Genomic DNA, 17,391 nt, shown 5'->3' on the forward strand with positions numbered 1-17,391 from the left:
TTGCCTTGGTATTTTGGACGTTAATGGACAAGCCGTTCTTCTGGGAAAAGCCTGCAAAAATGTCCAGCTGGCAGTGCAGTCCCATTGGTGTCAATGAAAGCAGGACTGGGTCATCAGCAAACATAAGGATTGAAATCCTGTCACATGCAAGAATGGGTGCATCTTTTGCAGCATTCAGTAAGCCGTTAATTACAAACAAAACAGCGGCCGGACCCCCTCTTTTTGCAATGTTTCAGACCGTGCGCCATCGCCCCCCAGTGGATCTTAGCGCCATTGCCCACGTGTAGTGACTTAATGGCATTCAAAAATTCCTCTGCAATGCAGAGCTCTTTCAGATTAGCCCATAGTCTTGTTCTCAGAACAGTATCTAATGCTGTCTTTAATTCAACAAAGACGGCATAAATGGGCATTTTCCTTAGGGAGATGTACTTGTCTCATAGCAGGCGTAGCCTTAGACACTGGCCCACCGTGCTTACTCCCGTTGGAATCCCACCTGCAGGTGGCACAGGACCCCCCTGTCTCTCACCCATACCTCCAAGGGTTGCATAAAGTTCTTAAGGAACCAATGTAATAGAGTCAATGTGCAATTTGCTTTATTTGAGGTAAGTCTGAGTCTGTTCTACCCCACAGTTGCGGATTCTGTGGCAAACAACCCCAGGAAAGGCCACAGGAAACCCCTATAAAGAGATCCAGAGGTTGGCTGCAGAACCAGAAGCTCCATAGGATAATCCAGCAGAGCTGGAAGAGCCCTAATATAAGTCAATGGGAAACACAGTTGTGACCCGCTGCCAAAGAAAGTGCAACCCAAACCAGAGGGAATCACCAAAGGCGAGTATCAGGAATAACCACCCATCCTAGAAACCAGAAGTAAGTACTCACAGTGGAATTTTAATCAAACACCTCTAGCACAGCAAAACAATCTAGGTGAGTACAGGCTTCCTTCCTAGGTGCAGTTTACAGGATCCAGTGCCCAGGTGCTTGGCTTCTTGGCCATCAACTTCTCCCACGATTAAGGAAATAAATAAATGGCCTTCCCATGACAACGACCTTCAAGGCGCAAGATGAAGACTCAGGGAACCCTTGAAGACGACTCCCTCTGGATCGGTGGGCACCAAAGGGTGGAAGACCCGCAAAAAAGGATTCCAGGATGTGGTAACAGCTAGAGATACCTTATGCCATACAAGGGACATATCAGGTGGGGTGTTGGTGTTCGAATCTCCTTCCAAGAAGCTGTAGCTTCCAGCACCATGAGCAGGCCTTGGCAGTAAACAGCAGAAAATAGTCAGTAAAGGGCCCAGAAAACGTTTCGGGTATGGAGGGCTTAACCCAGTTCATGGGGTAAGCAACAGGAGAAGTCATAAAGTCCAGACTGTAGCTCAAGGAGAAGAAAGCTGGGGTATATGCCCAAACTTCACTCAAACAGTATGGCCAAGTCAAAGTTAAAAATGGAAAAATCAGCGGGTAAAATGCTTTTCAGGTTGGCAGACCGGCTTCTTCCAAATTCCAGAACAAACAGGCATCCTACAAAGGCCACCCCACCAATTACTAAAGGGTGCTTGGGGACAAGGGCCAGATGCCCGATCATACTGGTTGGACAGTAGGACTGCCACTTAGACTAGACCACCCCACAGAAAGTGAGCAGGAGAGCTCTGGGCCTTGGACTGGTCAAAAACAGTAAGAGCCAATATGGAGGCTACTATATGGTCTCAAAACGTATCCTTGAAAGGCACACATATTTGAATTCTCTCTTTGCAGGACCCAAAAGTGGAGACTGCTGCTGCTGTGGCTTCTTTGGATGTGGAAAATTATTCTCACTCCCTGTCCTGGGAATACTTGCAGAGGCTTCCCAGCAGTCTTGGTTTCGTTAATCGCATGACTAAATATGTTTTGCTTCTGTTTACAGGTGTGGTTACCATGTCCTAACTAGGAGACCTCTGTCCCACTCATTTGTCTTATACCAGATTATAAGACAGGATACCCACTCTCCCCACGATTGTTTGTGTTGGCCATGGTGCAGTTGGTGGTGTGGTTGCACTATAATATTATGGTGCTATGGTTGGTGATGCACGGTGTTGTCAGTGATTTTGCTATGCTTTGATATTGTGATATGCCTGGCCTATGTGGCACGTCATCTCCATTTGGCCCTCGATGTGATCGGCCAGTTTGATGAGTTATCCATTCTTCATACAAACTGGACAGAATCAGTGTTATTTTATACTAGGAAATATTTTCGTTTTTGCTGCACTCCCTCCATAGAGATGTATGGAACCTCCCAACTTGTAGCTATTGTTTGTAACCAGACCTGACTTTTTGAAGGTTAGTAAAGTCTTTTTATTGTACTTACCTTTCTTACCTTATCTATTTTGTGGGCGCTGATCAGCGTGGCTATCAGTGCAGGGGGATCCTGTCCCCATACAAAATTCTTTTAGTTTTTAAGCCTCACACATCACCTTACAGTGACATATGGAAGGAGTATGTTGTATCATTTTCTCATTTGTTTTTGGTAATATTTCAGGTACTTGCATGATGTGTCCAAGACGGGTTGGTGTCAGCAGATACTTTTTTGCTGTGGTTTTTATTTTTCTCGCATGCACATTTCAGTATTAATTATTAATGCCATTTTGACTAGCATGTTCTCCAAAATGACCATGCCATACATTTTTTGCCTGCCCTTTGACCATTTCAAATTTTGGCCTTTTTCCTGCATTCTCGAGTCAAGAAAAACACCATATGAGGTAAGCCCTTTTCCAGGCAAAGCCTTGGCTTTCCTGGTCAAAGAGGCAGTATGTGTTCTCAGCAGAATGTGGCAGCTGGGATTGTCTGGTCCCAGTCCACATTTTAGTCAAACAGTGTGTTGCTGGGTAGGTGTGAAGGCAGGAGGCTGTTCATGATTGAAAGCCCCTGGCAGTTTGAATGACACAGATCCTTACAATGGGTGGGCGCGGGCGACTCCAGCTTGATTTTAGGGTAAAAGGATGACTCCTGCAACCATTCATCAGATCATTGTTGGAGCCAAGAGCTCTTCGAAGAGGTGCAGCCTATTGAAGATACATGGATGTCTGTTGCAGCAAACCAACATTTCTTATATCAAAGTCCTGGTGAAGCCCTGCTCCTCTATGCAGATCTCCTGAAGACCATCATCAGTGCTTCAACCTTTGGACCGTTAGGAACAACCAGCCCCGATGCCTGCTCGAAGATTCTGCCCTTTGAAGCCTTAAAAAGTGACCCAGGACCTCACTTTTGACTTTCCAGATCCTTCCCAGATCCTTCCTGGGCCTCTTCCCTGCATAGGTCTTTGTTTGAGTTTCACCTTGGGAATCTGCAAGCTCTGCTTGTGAGACAAGAACTACCCCCCAGCCTCCTCTCTCCCCACAGTTGTTGCTCTCCAGAACGAAGAGGGGCCTTGCGAGACCAGCTTTGTTGTCTCCACCACGAGGGTCGCTTTCTACCCCCTGAGTGCTGTGATCTTCGCAGTAGCCGGCCTTCTTGTCCTGGAGTTCTCCTGATGCCATTGGAATCGTGACCTTCATCTGGTCATGCCTGGGTCATACAGATGCCCAGTCACAGGAACAGTCTTGTCAAAATGGGGAATCGCTGAGTAGCTATCCCCAATCCCGATGCCAAAATTGCATCCATGGTCCCTGAACCTCCTGAAACAGGAACCTTTACTGAAGTAAGTGGGATCAGTGAATTAAAGAACTGTGGGGTGGTCTTGACTCAAATCATAATAAGGCACTTGATTTTGCATAGCTGTTCTCTCCACTCCCCCATAGTGTTTTTACTGTTTCTCTCATAACTTACTTTGAATTCTAACTCGTTCTGAGTATCTTACCTGTTTCTACTGGCTTTACTGCATACTCCATATAGTGTACTTGTGTTTCTTCTCTGTGCTATACTTAACTTTCTAAAGTGTAAAGTGTTGGTGCTCTTTAGCAAGAGAAACCCATGGTGAATGTGTATAGTGCATAGTGTGGTTTTAGTGATAATACTTATTATTTTCATTGCAAAGTGTGTGGGCCTAATAAAGACTGTAATTGTATACTTTATTGTCTAACTTGAAATATTGGAGTGTGCTGTGTGAGGGTGTGGCATTGAGCCAGTACATCACCCCCCACATTCTCCAGAGTCTAGTCTTTACTGCTCAATCAGCCACCTTGATAGAGGTTGGCAAGACTTGAGTGCCTTTTCCCTGTTCACTATGACGTGTTGCTGTACCTATCGTATTTACTCTCAGCGGAAGCTGTAGGAAATTGATTAGTGTAATAAATATTTGTTCTGCTGGAGCTGCATGCCGTTCATCCACTGAGAGTCTGTGATAGATGGTCTACTGACTTGGGTTGTGAGGTGATGGATGTTGGGTGCTGGTCAGCTTATTAAAGAAATCTCCCAAAACAGTCGTTTCAGACTTATCAGTTACAGGTTTCTTACGGGTCCATTCTCTTTTGCCGACAGTAATTACTTCGAATTCTTTCATCAAATATTTTTTTTCAATGTGGGGGGTTCCCCCATACCCCTTCCCCTTTGTTACTGCTCCTACCCCAAACCCCTCCCCATCACCTTTTTACCCCTTAGCCCACAATTCCCTAAATAATTAATTGAACATTCAAAGTCATTACTTAAATGACCACAAAGTAATTGCTGTCTGCAAAAGATGCAATACCGTTCCTTACACAGTTGGACTTGTTGCTTCATTCATCTGATTGTCAGATTTGTGAATGATTATTGCCCTTTTTCTGGGATATTGTCAGTCAACCAGCCCAGCATTCTTCCATTTGGTTTGGGAATGTCCAACTGTCCAGGGAATTAAAGTTAAGGCAGATACTAATTTAATTTTGGGGACCAAATTGAACTCTCTAAAATTATTATTAGCACAATCGTTTGGGATGAAGCCTGCACGCCGGCCAGAAGGTTGTTATTTGGCCCTTGCATTAGCAAAAAGGCATGTGGGAGTGAGATTATTGAGGCAAGGAACTGCAGATTATTTGGGCTGGGTTCAAGACTTGGTGAGACGAAGAGAGCTTCTGTAGGATTTCACACCCAAAGCAGGTACTCCTTAACATTTGGGCTAAGTCTACATGGTGTACTTGGCCTGACGGCTAAACTCCTCCGAGCCTGAATCAGATGACAATCACGTGGGAGGAGAGAGCTGTGGGATGTGAACGTTTTGATGGGGATTGGGCGAAAAGGAGGCTCTTCAAAAAAGGTGTATGCGAATGGGTATCCCGGTGTATGTGTAATACTGTTGGGTGCTCCAGGTATGCATATTTAGTGCTTGTTCTATGCCAGATATTGTAGTGCTTGGGACAACAGGGGCTGTGGCTGCCCCAGGTGTACTTCCTAATGTCTGCATACAATGCTGTAGTCAAGCATAGAATATGCCCTTGGGTGACTTGCATTTTATCGATTATGCACTCTCTGTATGTACCTGCTTTGCTCTGTGCTGCTTTCATGAAAAACGTTTTTTTTTTAAAAGAATGATTTACCTATTTTCTCTTTACCGCTGTTTTTTCCTCTTAGGCATAGAAAAGTTCAAGGGTCAGTATTATCACAGCAGGGAATACAAATACCCAGCTGGGTTCGAAGGAAAGCGGGTCCTCGTGGTTGGGATTGGGAATTCGGGAGTGGATATTGCCGTGGAGCTCAGCACCATCGCCAGACAGGTTGGATTCCGACCACTACTTATATGTTTATCTCTTAATGTGCATTATTTTACAATCCAAGAGGCTATATACACAACCACTAAGAAGGGATTTGTATAAAATGGAGGTACATTTTTGCATTCAGTGCTCCGATTCTTCCACAGAGTAGTGGCAGCAGTGGCAAAGCTAGGGTAGGGGTGCGGGTGTGGGGTCTTCTTTCAGTTCCTGATGTCTCCCAACCGCTGCCCTCAAGTAGTGATATGTTATTAAAGAGTTTCTACATGCTAGTGATATGCGTATATTTCAACAGTACAACCTGAATCAATTCCAAAAGCCTTGTCCAGAGTGCTTGTTAAGCCAGAATACCCTATATTGGTGGTTGCAGGGCCACTTTTTGGGGCCCCTCAATTTGTTTGCTTTCCCTCGTCTTTTTTGGTTCCTTGATCTCTTTTTGGTGGCCATAGAGACACCCTTTACCTTATATAAGATACATGGTATTGGGTCACCCTGTAGGTGCCCAGTACCAGGCTCCCAAATTTTGCCTTGGATAATTTGATCACCCTACACAGGTTTTGCAGAGTAGGTTGGTGGAATCTATGTTTACATTTTTGGATTCAGCAGGGGGGCAAGCCACTTTGCCAAACTGGTAGCCCAATGCACCTTTTTGTTAGCCATTGGGGTACTAATGTTTTTTTTTTTTTAATCCAGGCATGTGTTTCAGGGCTTTTTATTTGTCTGGGTGAGCCGAAGTATGTTATAATGGCTATTCTGAAAAACTGAGCTCTTTGAGATCCCACAATGGTAGCCTCCCTATTGGTCATAACTGGTTTAGGCCAGTGTAAATCCCTGTATTATCCCTATCAATTCCGGTGGGGGTGGCTAAGGCTGTGGGGGAGTCCTACTGATCATTCAGTATGGTATAGTGGGCCATCTGATCCTCCACCTCCATCTCTTTTTAAGGATTGGATAGCTGGCCTTTGGCTAGCCTTTTTGCACCAGGGTATTTAGGATTGTCCTGCCCCTGTTGCCAGTTATGTATTTAGGCTTCCTGCTGCCCTAGGGCCAACCAAGTGCTTGCACACTCCCTCCCCCCTCACTCATCACGTTAACACTCCCGTTTTCCACCTCTTCTTTGTTCAACTTAAAGTCATAGAAGCACACATATTAAATTGGAGGTGAAAAACGTTTGAACTTGTTCACTTTTTAGCGATTCTCCCTACTGTACTGAGCAAGTTTTGACTCTTTAATTGCTGTTTGCAGCAGTTCTCTGTAAGCTATGTGTTCCCCTAGAATTTGGGAGAAGTTATTTGGCGTGACATTCAATGTTTTTGCACAAATACACAATTTTGAAATGTTAATCAACCCAGAATTGCAGGTACACTTTCAGGTTGAATTAGCCCATATGAGCAGTAATGCCACTCCAAGGCCTTCACTCTTGTCACTGAACCTCAAACATCTTCAATAGTTCATTTTACAGACATAATCACAACAATTCATTCACCTCACGTAGACTGATGCATTTCTTGGAAGTAGTTGTTACAGCTATATTAAATATTAGGATGTTGTGGTCTGTGGCGCAGGAGCCCTACACCCCCTGGTGGCGGTTCCAAAACCCACCAATCAAATTGTACAAGCCGATTTTACCAGGATCTTACAATTTGGGCCATGTAGGGAAACTAAATTTATAACATGAATGTCCTTGTTCCAAATTCTAGTTCTCCTTCATCAGTTTGGCAACAAATAAATTGTCAGAGCAATCATTCATTCATGCATTGGAAAACGAAGAACAGCAGCACAGATGAATTCCTTAAATCAAGCACCCAAGCAATCCTCATCTCCCTTGGAGAAAGTGTCCTCTTTCTATACTTACATTGAAATCTTTGCGGAGAAAGCTGGGTAGAGAGTTGGAAAATGTGGTGCTTCTACTAACGTAGTGTCCCAACCTAAGAGCCGCAATGCCATACATTGCACATAAGGCCCAGCACCCCAAGTGAACCCCAACAAACCATCTCCTTAGTACTCTTACAGCAAAGTCAAAAGCCCCACCAAAGATACAAAATGGCAAATATTCATTCTATTATAGGTCGTGTGCCTGTATGTTTTTTGAATGAAGTTCTGCGAGTGAATTAATCTAATACATTGTATTGGAACTGTACAGTTCACATATATTTACTGTTCATGTTTTAGATTGAATGTTCGAGAATGAATTAAAACAGGTCTATCTTTTTCACCTGAACAAAGATGCAATTTATGGTAGTGCTGACTTGCAGAGCAACATGTACATTTCATGTTTACTATGTTTTTAGGAAATTCAGGGTTAACACTCTTTTTTGAGAAAAGACTAATTGTTCCACATTGCCTGACAGAACACCGTAGGATAAACTTTTGCAATGAAATTGGGCCGCTGTCCTCACTGGGTCGCTTTGCCACAATTCCATTCTTTATTACTCATACCAACAGTAAATAACTATTGCTTCAGGAGTCCTGTACCTTTTAGGTAGGATGCTGTGTATAATTGTATAATTTTGCTCTCTATATTCAATGCATTTTGCCCCTGTCAGACATCACATAAGAGGCTGCTACAATTTCCAGTGGAGTGGAGGATTAGCGAGGACAGGGTTTGAGAGCTAGGGAGCAAGGCAGGGAGGTTATGAAATGTAAGCTAGGTTAAGACCACCAGTCAGGGAGACATGGAGCCTCATCACGAGTTTGACGGTAACCCGCCGGTGATGCCGCCGAACTCATAACACTGTTTCCACCAACCTGATATGTTAGTGACACCGGGACATTTCAAGTCCTGGCAGCCCAGGATATCAGGTGGCGGAAAGTGTAAGTCCATATTCCCATAGGACTCCATGGGAATGGGGACACAGAAGCACCAGCACTGATGCTAACGGTGCCGATGCTCCCATGACAACTCTGCCTACCGTGGCCGTTGCTGCTGGCAAGTCAGACCTGCCGGGTGCAGTGGCCCCGGGAGGCAGAATTGGAGTGTGGCGTTCCAGAAAGGAAGCCGGTATGGTGCGACAGGCACCCTTATTTCCAGACCACCACGCATGGAATGAGGCCCATTGTGCTAGCAGTTGCTGCTCTCTTAGGGCCCGATTCATGGAATCCAGCCGAGAAAAGGCGCAAGCGCCACACGCTGAGAAGGAGCGTGCGCCACGTGTGCCCCAGCCGTGGTGCAAAGAATCAGTTGTGCGGCACGCGTATTCATGGATTTCCCGAGGCATCACTAGCCATGGCGCAAGGAACATCAAGCAGCTCCAGCAACGCCCCCAACGGGCCTCCGCACGCAATAAAAAGTCAGCGAAATGTCCAATGCGGCGCAAGCCCCCGCATCATCCCTGGTCCAGCATAGAGCCCCCCAGTCAAATTGCAAGAAAACTCGGTGCGGACAGGGTACGCGCTGCATATCCACGCAATTTGGCTGGGGTGCATCCAGGGCATACACCGAGTTTCCACGCGATTTGACTGGGGTGCATCCGTGGTATGTGCTGAGTTTGCATGCAATTTGGATGTGCTGCGTTGGGGGTACATGCCGAGTCTGAACATGTTTTGGCTGGGGTGCGTCCGGGGTACGCACCGAGTTTCCATGCGATTTGGCTGGGGTGCGTCCGGTGACTTCTCACGTGATTACTCCATCCGCACCCCAGCAAAATCGTGTGGAAAGTCCTCCGCGTGCAGTGCGAGACACGCACAAATCCACTCGAAGCTGACCCCTCCTCACAGGACAGCCGCACTGCTGCCCCATCACACATGACCACACCCCGCATGCATCCCACACCACATGGGATCCCACACCACATGGGACCCCACCCCAGCCCCTATCAGCCATGACCACACCCTGCAGGCAGCCCACACCACATGGGACCCCCCCATCACCCATGACCACATCCTGCAGGCAGCCCACAGGACATGAGACACCCCATCAGCCGTGACCACACCCCGCAGGCAGCCCACAACACATGAGACCCCATCACCCGTGACCACACCCAGCAGGCAGCCCACACCACATGGGACCCTCCCATCAGCCGTGACCACACCCTGCAGGCAGCTCACACCACATGGGACCCCCATCACCTGTGACCACACCCCGCAGGCAGCCCACACCACATGGGACACCTCCCAACAGCCATCAGCTGTGACCACACCCCGCAGGCAGCCCACACCACATGGGACCCCACCCCAGCCCACATCACCCATGACCACACCCCGCAGGCAACCCACACCACATGGGACACCCCCCAGCACCCATCAGCCATGACCACACCCTGCAGGCAGCCCACACCACATGAGACCCCCATCACCCGTGACCACACCCAGCAGGCAGCCCACACCACATGGGACCCTCCCATCAGCCGTGACCACACCCTGCAGGCAGCTCACACCACATGGGACCCCCATCACCTGTGACCACACCCCGCAGGCAGCCCACACCACATGGGACACCTCCCAACAGCCATCAGCTGTGACCACACCCCGCAGGCAGCCCACACCACATGGGACCCCACCCCAGCCCACATCACCCATGACCACACCCCGCAGGCAACCCACACCACATGGGACACCCCCCAGCACCCATCAGCCATGACCACACCCTGCAGGCAGCCCACACCACATGAGACCCCATCACCCGTGACCACCCCCACAGGCAGCCCACACCACATGGGACCCCCCATGACCAGTGACCACACCCCACAGGCAGCCCACACCACATGGGATCCCCCCATGACCCATGACCACACCCTGCATGCAGCCCACACCACATGGGATACCCCCAGCCCCCATTAGCCGTGAGCACACCCCGCAGGCAGCCCACACCACATGAGACCCCCATCACCTGTGACATCAACCCGCTGGCAGCCTACACCACATGGCCCCCATCACCTGTGACAGCAACCTGCTGGCAGGCCCCACCTCATGTACCCCCCTCCCATCACATGTGACAGCAGCCTGCAGGCAGGCCCCGCCTGATCGTCACACCCCCTCCCTTCACCTGTGACGGCAACCTGCAGGCAGGCCCTGCCTCATGGTCACCCCAATCACCTGTGACGGCAACCTGCAGGCAGCCCCTGCCTCATGGTCACCCCCGCCATCACCTGTGACGGCAACCTGCAGGCAAGTCCCGCCTCATGGTCACCCCACCATCACCTGTGGGATGGATGTTGACATAGTGACACAGGTTCACTCCAATGATGGTGTGTGCATGAACCTGCTTGCTGTGCAGTGAACCCACCTTTAACCTCCTCCTCAGCAAATATACAGCAAACAGCAAAAAAAACACACACGTGGCCCACAAGCTTCTGTGTCCCAGCTGATCACACGCAATTGCATACTATAACCATATCGCAACATTCACATCACAAAAGTGTATGTCAAAGTGAGGACCAGCATGCAATGTGACAAAATAATGTCAATAATCCACATGTACTAATACTCACACTGTGACAGAACACAAAGCAACTTAGATATATCTCACAGAAACAGACATTGCAATGATGTGTCATAGCATGAGCATCAAAGAGCACACATCACCTGAACCAATAACCCCCTAAACACACGACTGATTTCACATGCTGGTGAAGCTAAAAGCATAACTGCGTCAACCGAATTTGGTGCCAAAATAGCAAACATATCCCACTCACATCACTCACCCAACCCACCACCCTCACAAACACACAGAGGCCTAATACACATTCATGCTGCACATGTGAAATGAAATCCCAACACACGGTGCACACTCGAACGACACCCAAACACTCATACACTGGTCATGCACACCAGACCATGCCCCATACAAATGAATGTGACACATGCCGGTATGTCTGCACACACATGAACAACATAGGTCATTATAATGGACACAGAACAGAGTAATGAACCCTCAATTGTGAAAATAAATGGCCAAACAAACACCACTTGGATAAAACTTCTGAAAATATATTAGAAACCAGTATTCAAAACATACTCCTGTGCATTAAGTAAATAAGTAAAGCATGAAAAATCCTGTGTCCGCATAAAAAAAGGTAAAATCCAAAATAAGGTCCATGTCCTAAATGTATATCCAAACGAAAATCACAAATAAAAAGAAATCCATTACGTCATGGGTAACACAAATGGAACAAGAAACAAATCCAACTATGTACAAGTAGTATAGGTCCATTGTCCCAAATGCATAGAAAACCCCATTTAAGAACACTCCACAAAATGTCTTCACAAAAACAAACTATATACAAGAAGTGGAGCACAGTCCAGAAACAACAAAAAAAAGGGAAAAATAAATGAAACTTACAGCTAAATAACTATATACAATGGCAGCGGGCTAGTCCTTCTCCTCACCATGCTCCCTCATAGTCTCCGCCAGGGCATCATCGAAAACTGTGTCCACTTCCCCTAGGCAGGCCTCCGCTTCCCCCTCGAGGGCTTGCAGGGAATCCAACATGCTCCTCTCAAACTCCCTGCATGTCTCCTCGAGGACCTCCCCCTGCCTCTCTGCCCGACGCAGTGAAATCTCCGCCCTGGCCATGATGAGTCTTGCCTCCCGTGCCCGCTGCCGCTCTTCCCCAATCTGCTGGTCCAAATGCTCCAATACGGAAGATATCCTTGTTGTAAGGTCCACGTTTGCCTCCTGCCTGATGGCCGATACCTGCCCCTCTGCTGTTGAAAGCCCGAGTCCTGTAGCCTCCTACTCCAAGCCTGTTGCTGCCAAATTGCCCTGTGCCTTTGCCTCAAGGAGAGCCTTCGGGATGATGACAACCCCTTGGGCCGTCGTGCACGTGCCCTGCTCCTTGGTGCCTGCTCTTCCTCCATTGCCACAGCTCCTGTCGCTGGCTGGATCGCCATGGTGACCACATCTGCGTATTCAACTTTGACTCCCGATTCTGGCAGGGATGGGATCTCTGCCAGACTGGCTGTCAGGGATTGGGACAGGTACACAGGGGGCCCTGGTGGTATCTGGGCCAGAAGGCCGCAGGGAGGATGACTGGCACACAGAGGAGGAAGACGTGGAGGACGTCACATAATTGGCCATCCCACGGACCCATTGCGAGACCAGTAAATGTGCTAGCCAGTTCAAGAGACGACAGACCTCATCGTGATGACGTGCAAGCCCGCGATTGGAAGCCTGCACCTCCTCAGGAATGCTGCCTGTACGCCTCATGACACCGGCTAGAACAAGTTCCACCCTGCCCCGAATGGTGACATCCGCAGGTATTGGTGTTTCTGTTTGCGTTGAAACATCCGCCACCTGCGGGTGGGTCCGGCCTGAGGCATTCCCGCAGGTGCATACTGATGCAGTCTCAGTCCCAGGTGCAAGAATAAAAACAGGCACCTCCACGGGGACCAGCACTGCCCCCAGCCCCTGTGTATGGACTGTACCAGTCACACCTATGTCATCACCCCAGCCGGGCCCCATGGACTGGGCTGATGTGGCCTCCTCCTCCACCTCCTCCAACACCAACCTGGATGCCTCCCTACCGTCTTCTGCAGTGTCTTGCCACTGTGAGGGCTCACCTGTCCCTACAACTGCCAAGGAGTCCTCCACCACCTTTGCCCTCTTGGTCCTACCCTCAGCAGCTGTGGCTGTTGACTCTCATGCAGCACCAGCCTCCTAGCTCCCGGAAGATGACATTACCTGGGAGGATGATTGGGCCTTGCGTCTGTGCCTGGTGGAGGCATCCCTGCTGCCTTGCTCCAGAGCGCCTTCTTTGTCCTCTTCTTCCATTGTCACTGTGGATAGGGAAACAAAGAACACAAACATCAGGGGACTGAACATTTGTGTGTTTGGTACAATGCAAATGTACATCAGTGGCACTGTCAAAGGTCACAACCATCATCACCGTCCACTACACACCGGGAAGTGCTATTCACACACATGCACAATCATGTATGTCATGCGCAACAGACATTCACATCCATGTACAAGGCACTGTCAGCACATCAAAATTGTGCATCCACCTCACATGCATCATGGGACAAACACATCTCATTCAGACACATCACCTGACAGTCAGGCATCAGGCCATGGAGCTATCACGCCAGAGTGCACTTGAGGACAACTTGGCAGCATGAATCAATCACACATTGAAATGCTCATATGTCATACATCCATGAGTGTTGGCCAGTCACAAACACACTTCTCAGACACATGCACATGTATACCATGCATGTCCATGATGTTGCCGAAAGCATACGTGTCACACCTCTCACATGCCCCCATACAGACACATGTATGCAAACATGTGGAGGTCATTACATGCTTGCATGCATCACGCATTGCAACCCAAACACCATTGCAGTCACACATGTTTGAATGGGCTCACATGCAGCACTGTCTGGGACATGTACACAGACATCTGTACTAGAGGCATGCCAGACATAAGGCCAAGGTGCACCCTCCAACCGTACATCAACATGCACATGCACCATGGTGGACAAGAACACATGGGCACTTACCAGTCGACTTTAGGTGGAGTTCCAAATCCATGCCTTGGGCGTACAGCGCTGGGTAGAACCACTCCAGGACCCAATAGTTGTCGCTGGCCAGCCGGCCCTGGCGCCTCCCTTGGTTCTCACCAGCCTTGAGGAAGCGCTGGGCCTTGTTGTGGGTCCTGGCCTAGAAGTCCTCCCAGCGCTTGTGGACATGGATGTAGTTGTGGGGTGCCACCCCCTCCACGTTGATGGCACCCACGATGTCCGCCCAGATCTTCCTCCGTCCTTCCTTGCCAACTTGCGATGGTCTGTGGAAGAGGGCATCATAATGCCCCAGGACTTGCTCCACCAGGATGTCAATTCCCTGGCTGAGAAGCTGACAGCCCTCTGCCTCGCTGCCGGAGGGTTGCCACTTGCCTCTGATGATGTTGGGTCAGACATGGCAACCCCCGAGGCAGATGTGGGTGGGCAAGGTGGTCCTGGGGCTGGGCTGTCTAGCGGTCGTATGGCACGTCAAGAGTCTTCTGGATCAGCAGATGTGGTCACAGGTCCAATGACAGGAGCACTGGCAATGGCTGTACAGCAGGCACCAAAATGCAGGGAACGTGGGCAGCAGGCACACAGAGTGGACAGGCAGCAGCAGTTGGCTCGTAGGAGGCAGCTCGGGGAACTTGGAGGCAGGTAAATTGGCTGGTAGGCAGGAGCGTGGGTGTTCTGTGTTACTCGCGTGGCCAGCTGGAAACAGAGTGACTCAGCACGTGCGGAACCAGCATATCAGCGTGGATTTAGAGGAAAGGGCCTATGCTTGTAAGTTACGTGACACGCGCGGGACATTAGGCATTAGCATGCAATCAAATCAGCACGTAGGGGACCATCACACGCGTGTGCTAGCGATAGCGGACGGACATGTGGAATTTTGCGATTCTAGCATTTCCACGTGATCTCTACCCTACAGCGAGAGTGCAAGCATTTTCTTTTGGTGGGGGATTTGCCTCCATGCACACGCGCATGCATTTTGATTTTTGTTTTTGAGGCTGGCGGTGAGTCGCGTATGCATATTGCATACGGTGTCTCGCGTACCCCCACCCCCATTTTCAAGGTCATACTACCCTAGGTGTCTTTAGAATACGCAATATTTGTGTTGCTGCATTACGTTTTTACTTTATACGTGGGTTGACGAGGGGTCGCGTACACTTAATTTTCTTTTTTGGGGTGCCTGTGTGTTATGCGGCCCGTTTATTTTTCCCCAGGGGTTACATTGAGCCTTGCGTGAGCACGCTGGTATGTTTGACATCATGCACACTGAAATTGCCCAGGACAATTGATAGCTGCACCTCCCATTGCACAATTCCATCAGTCCCATGAGTGGGAGGGCAAGGCGTGGGAAGGGTGGCCAGGGTGGACATGGCCAGGGACATGCAGGGAGAGCTGTGCCCCCCACCCAACAGGGTCAGGGAGAGGCAGCTGATGGTGACGTCCCCAGCACCCAGGGTCCCGGGGCAGCTGTGTCATCTGCTGTCCCTACCAGCCAGGGTCAGGAAGCTGCAGAGGCAGCTGTAGCACCCGCGCCCAGACTGACACAACCAGCTCTGTTGTGGTCCAGGCACAGGTCCACAGGGACCCAGGTGAAGTAGTACCTGTCTCGAAGGGGAAGGGACATGTTGAGAAAGTGGCAGCCACTAGCACCAGGGGTCCCAGAGCAGCAGTTTCATCTGCTGTCCCTTCCAGCCAGGGTCAGGAAGCTGCAGGGGCAGCTGTAGCACCGGCCGCCTAGGCTCAGGGTCAGACAGCCAGCCCTGGTGTGGTCCAGGCACAGGTCCACAGAGACCCAGGTGCAGTAGTCTTTGTCTCTGTCTCGAAGAGGAAGGGACGTGTTGTGGAAGTGCCAGCCACCTGCACACAGGTACGGATACCTGCAAGGCAACCTCCTGTCCAGACATCGGTGGGTGATGCCATGGCCCAATCCACCAGTGCTCCAGCCCCTACTGACCCAAGTGGTCCCAGCCACTCAGGGTCTGCACTGTCTCGCAAGAAGGGCAAGCGTGCAGCAGTGGGACAGGCTCCAACCCAAGGCACGGCACAAGAGACCCACATGCCGAGGAAGAGGAACGTCAGTGATATGGAGTTCAAGATCCTCATGGACTACGTGCGGGAACACAAACGTGACATTCTGGTGCGGGCAGGGAGCACACATACGCATGTTCAGCGTATGGCCCACTGGCAGCGCATCACTGATCTAATCAATGCCTTGGGCAATGAGAGGTGCACAGCTTTGGAGGCATTGAAGCGTTGGAATGACCTCTGACACTGAGCCAAAGTGAAGCTGGGTAGCGTCTACACCTCTACTCTGGTGACAGGAGGCGGGCCAGCACAAGAGGACGAAGAGCTCACGCAACATGAAGAACAAGTCAGTGGTATGATTGATGTGGAGCAGATCAAGGCGAGGAAGACCTACCAAATTATGAGGACATGTCTGGTGAGTGGTGATGTGTATGTTGATTGGATGGATTGTTGTGATTGTCCAGCAGTTCTGGGTGTATTTACATGACTGACATGGGTGTGCATGTCATGGTGGACTGGCACATGCTCGTTGTCCCATAGACTGCATGCATAAGATGTGCTGCACACCGTGACACTCGTCCTCACCACACATTATCATTCCTTCCATGTTACTCTTTGTGCTCCAACCTGTGATGGCGAGTAGCCTGTGTTGAGCTTCCACTCCACACTCTCCTTCTGTACTCACATCTGTGACGTCTCTGAGAGGTCACTCTGCCAGATGCACCTCCTCAGAGGTATTCTTCCTTTCCTCTCATTACCCCTGTAGCTCACTGTCTACAGAGGACTGGTTTTACCTATGGCAGGCTACTGCAACTGACTTTTACTGGATTTTGGTGATTGAACTCTCTTGCCTCTGCTACTCATCCAGACCAGGACTGTGGGAAGTGTCCTTTTGGGTTGGGGCCAGGGATTATGTCTCCCTCGGACTATGATGATGGCACTATATCCAAGTGGCTAAGGCTGTTCTTTCCTGAACCCTGTGCATTGTCCACAAGTCCTTAGGTGTCCTGGGGACGATATCACTTCAACTCCATCTTAAAGATTTGCTTACCTGTCATGGTCTTCACTCATCCATTTCACAATCACTCATGGTCAGTATCTCCTCATTGCAATTAATTGGTGGTTGATGTCTATCTTGGGCTGGGTCCGCACTCTGGTACAGCTCCTCAGGCCCAGTAGAACTGGAGGTGAACCTTCTCTAGGTATGTAGGCACATCTGATGCTACCTCATGTGTTGTACTTACTCTCCTCCTCTCCC

General features: G+C 49.5%; 1 protein-coding gene across 2 annotated transcripts in view; it reads left to right on the plus strand.

Annotated features, from left to right (window-relative positions):
- LOC138532682 (flavin-containing monooxygenase 5-like) overlaps positions 1 to 17,391 on the plus strand; it is a 580,037-nt gene that overhangs the window by 200,989 nt on the left and 361,657 nt on the right. For both annotated transcript variants that reach the window (XM_069641084.1, XM_069641085.1), the window contains exon 4: positions 5,518 to 5,660. In XM_069641084.1, coding sequence (XP_069497185.1) covers positions 5,518 to 5,660 — 143 coding nt within the window. The remainder of the gene's footprint in view (positions 1 to 5,517; positions 5,661 to 17,391) is intronic.

The sequence above is a fragment of the Ambystoma mexicanum genome, chromosome 1q, assembly GCF_040938575.1.
Source record: "Ambystoma mexicanum isolate Mex_15411 chromosome 1q, UKY_AmexF1_1, whole genome shotgun sequence".
NCBI lineage: Eukaryota > Metazoa > Chordata > Amphibia > Caudata > Ambystomatidae > Ambystoma > Ambystoma mexicanum.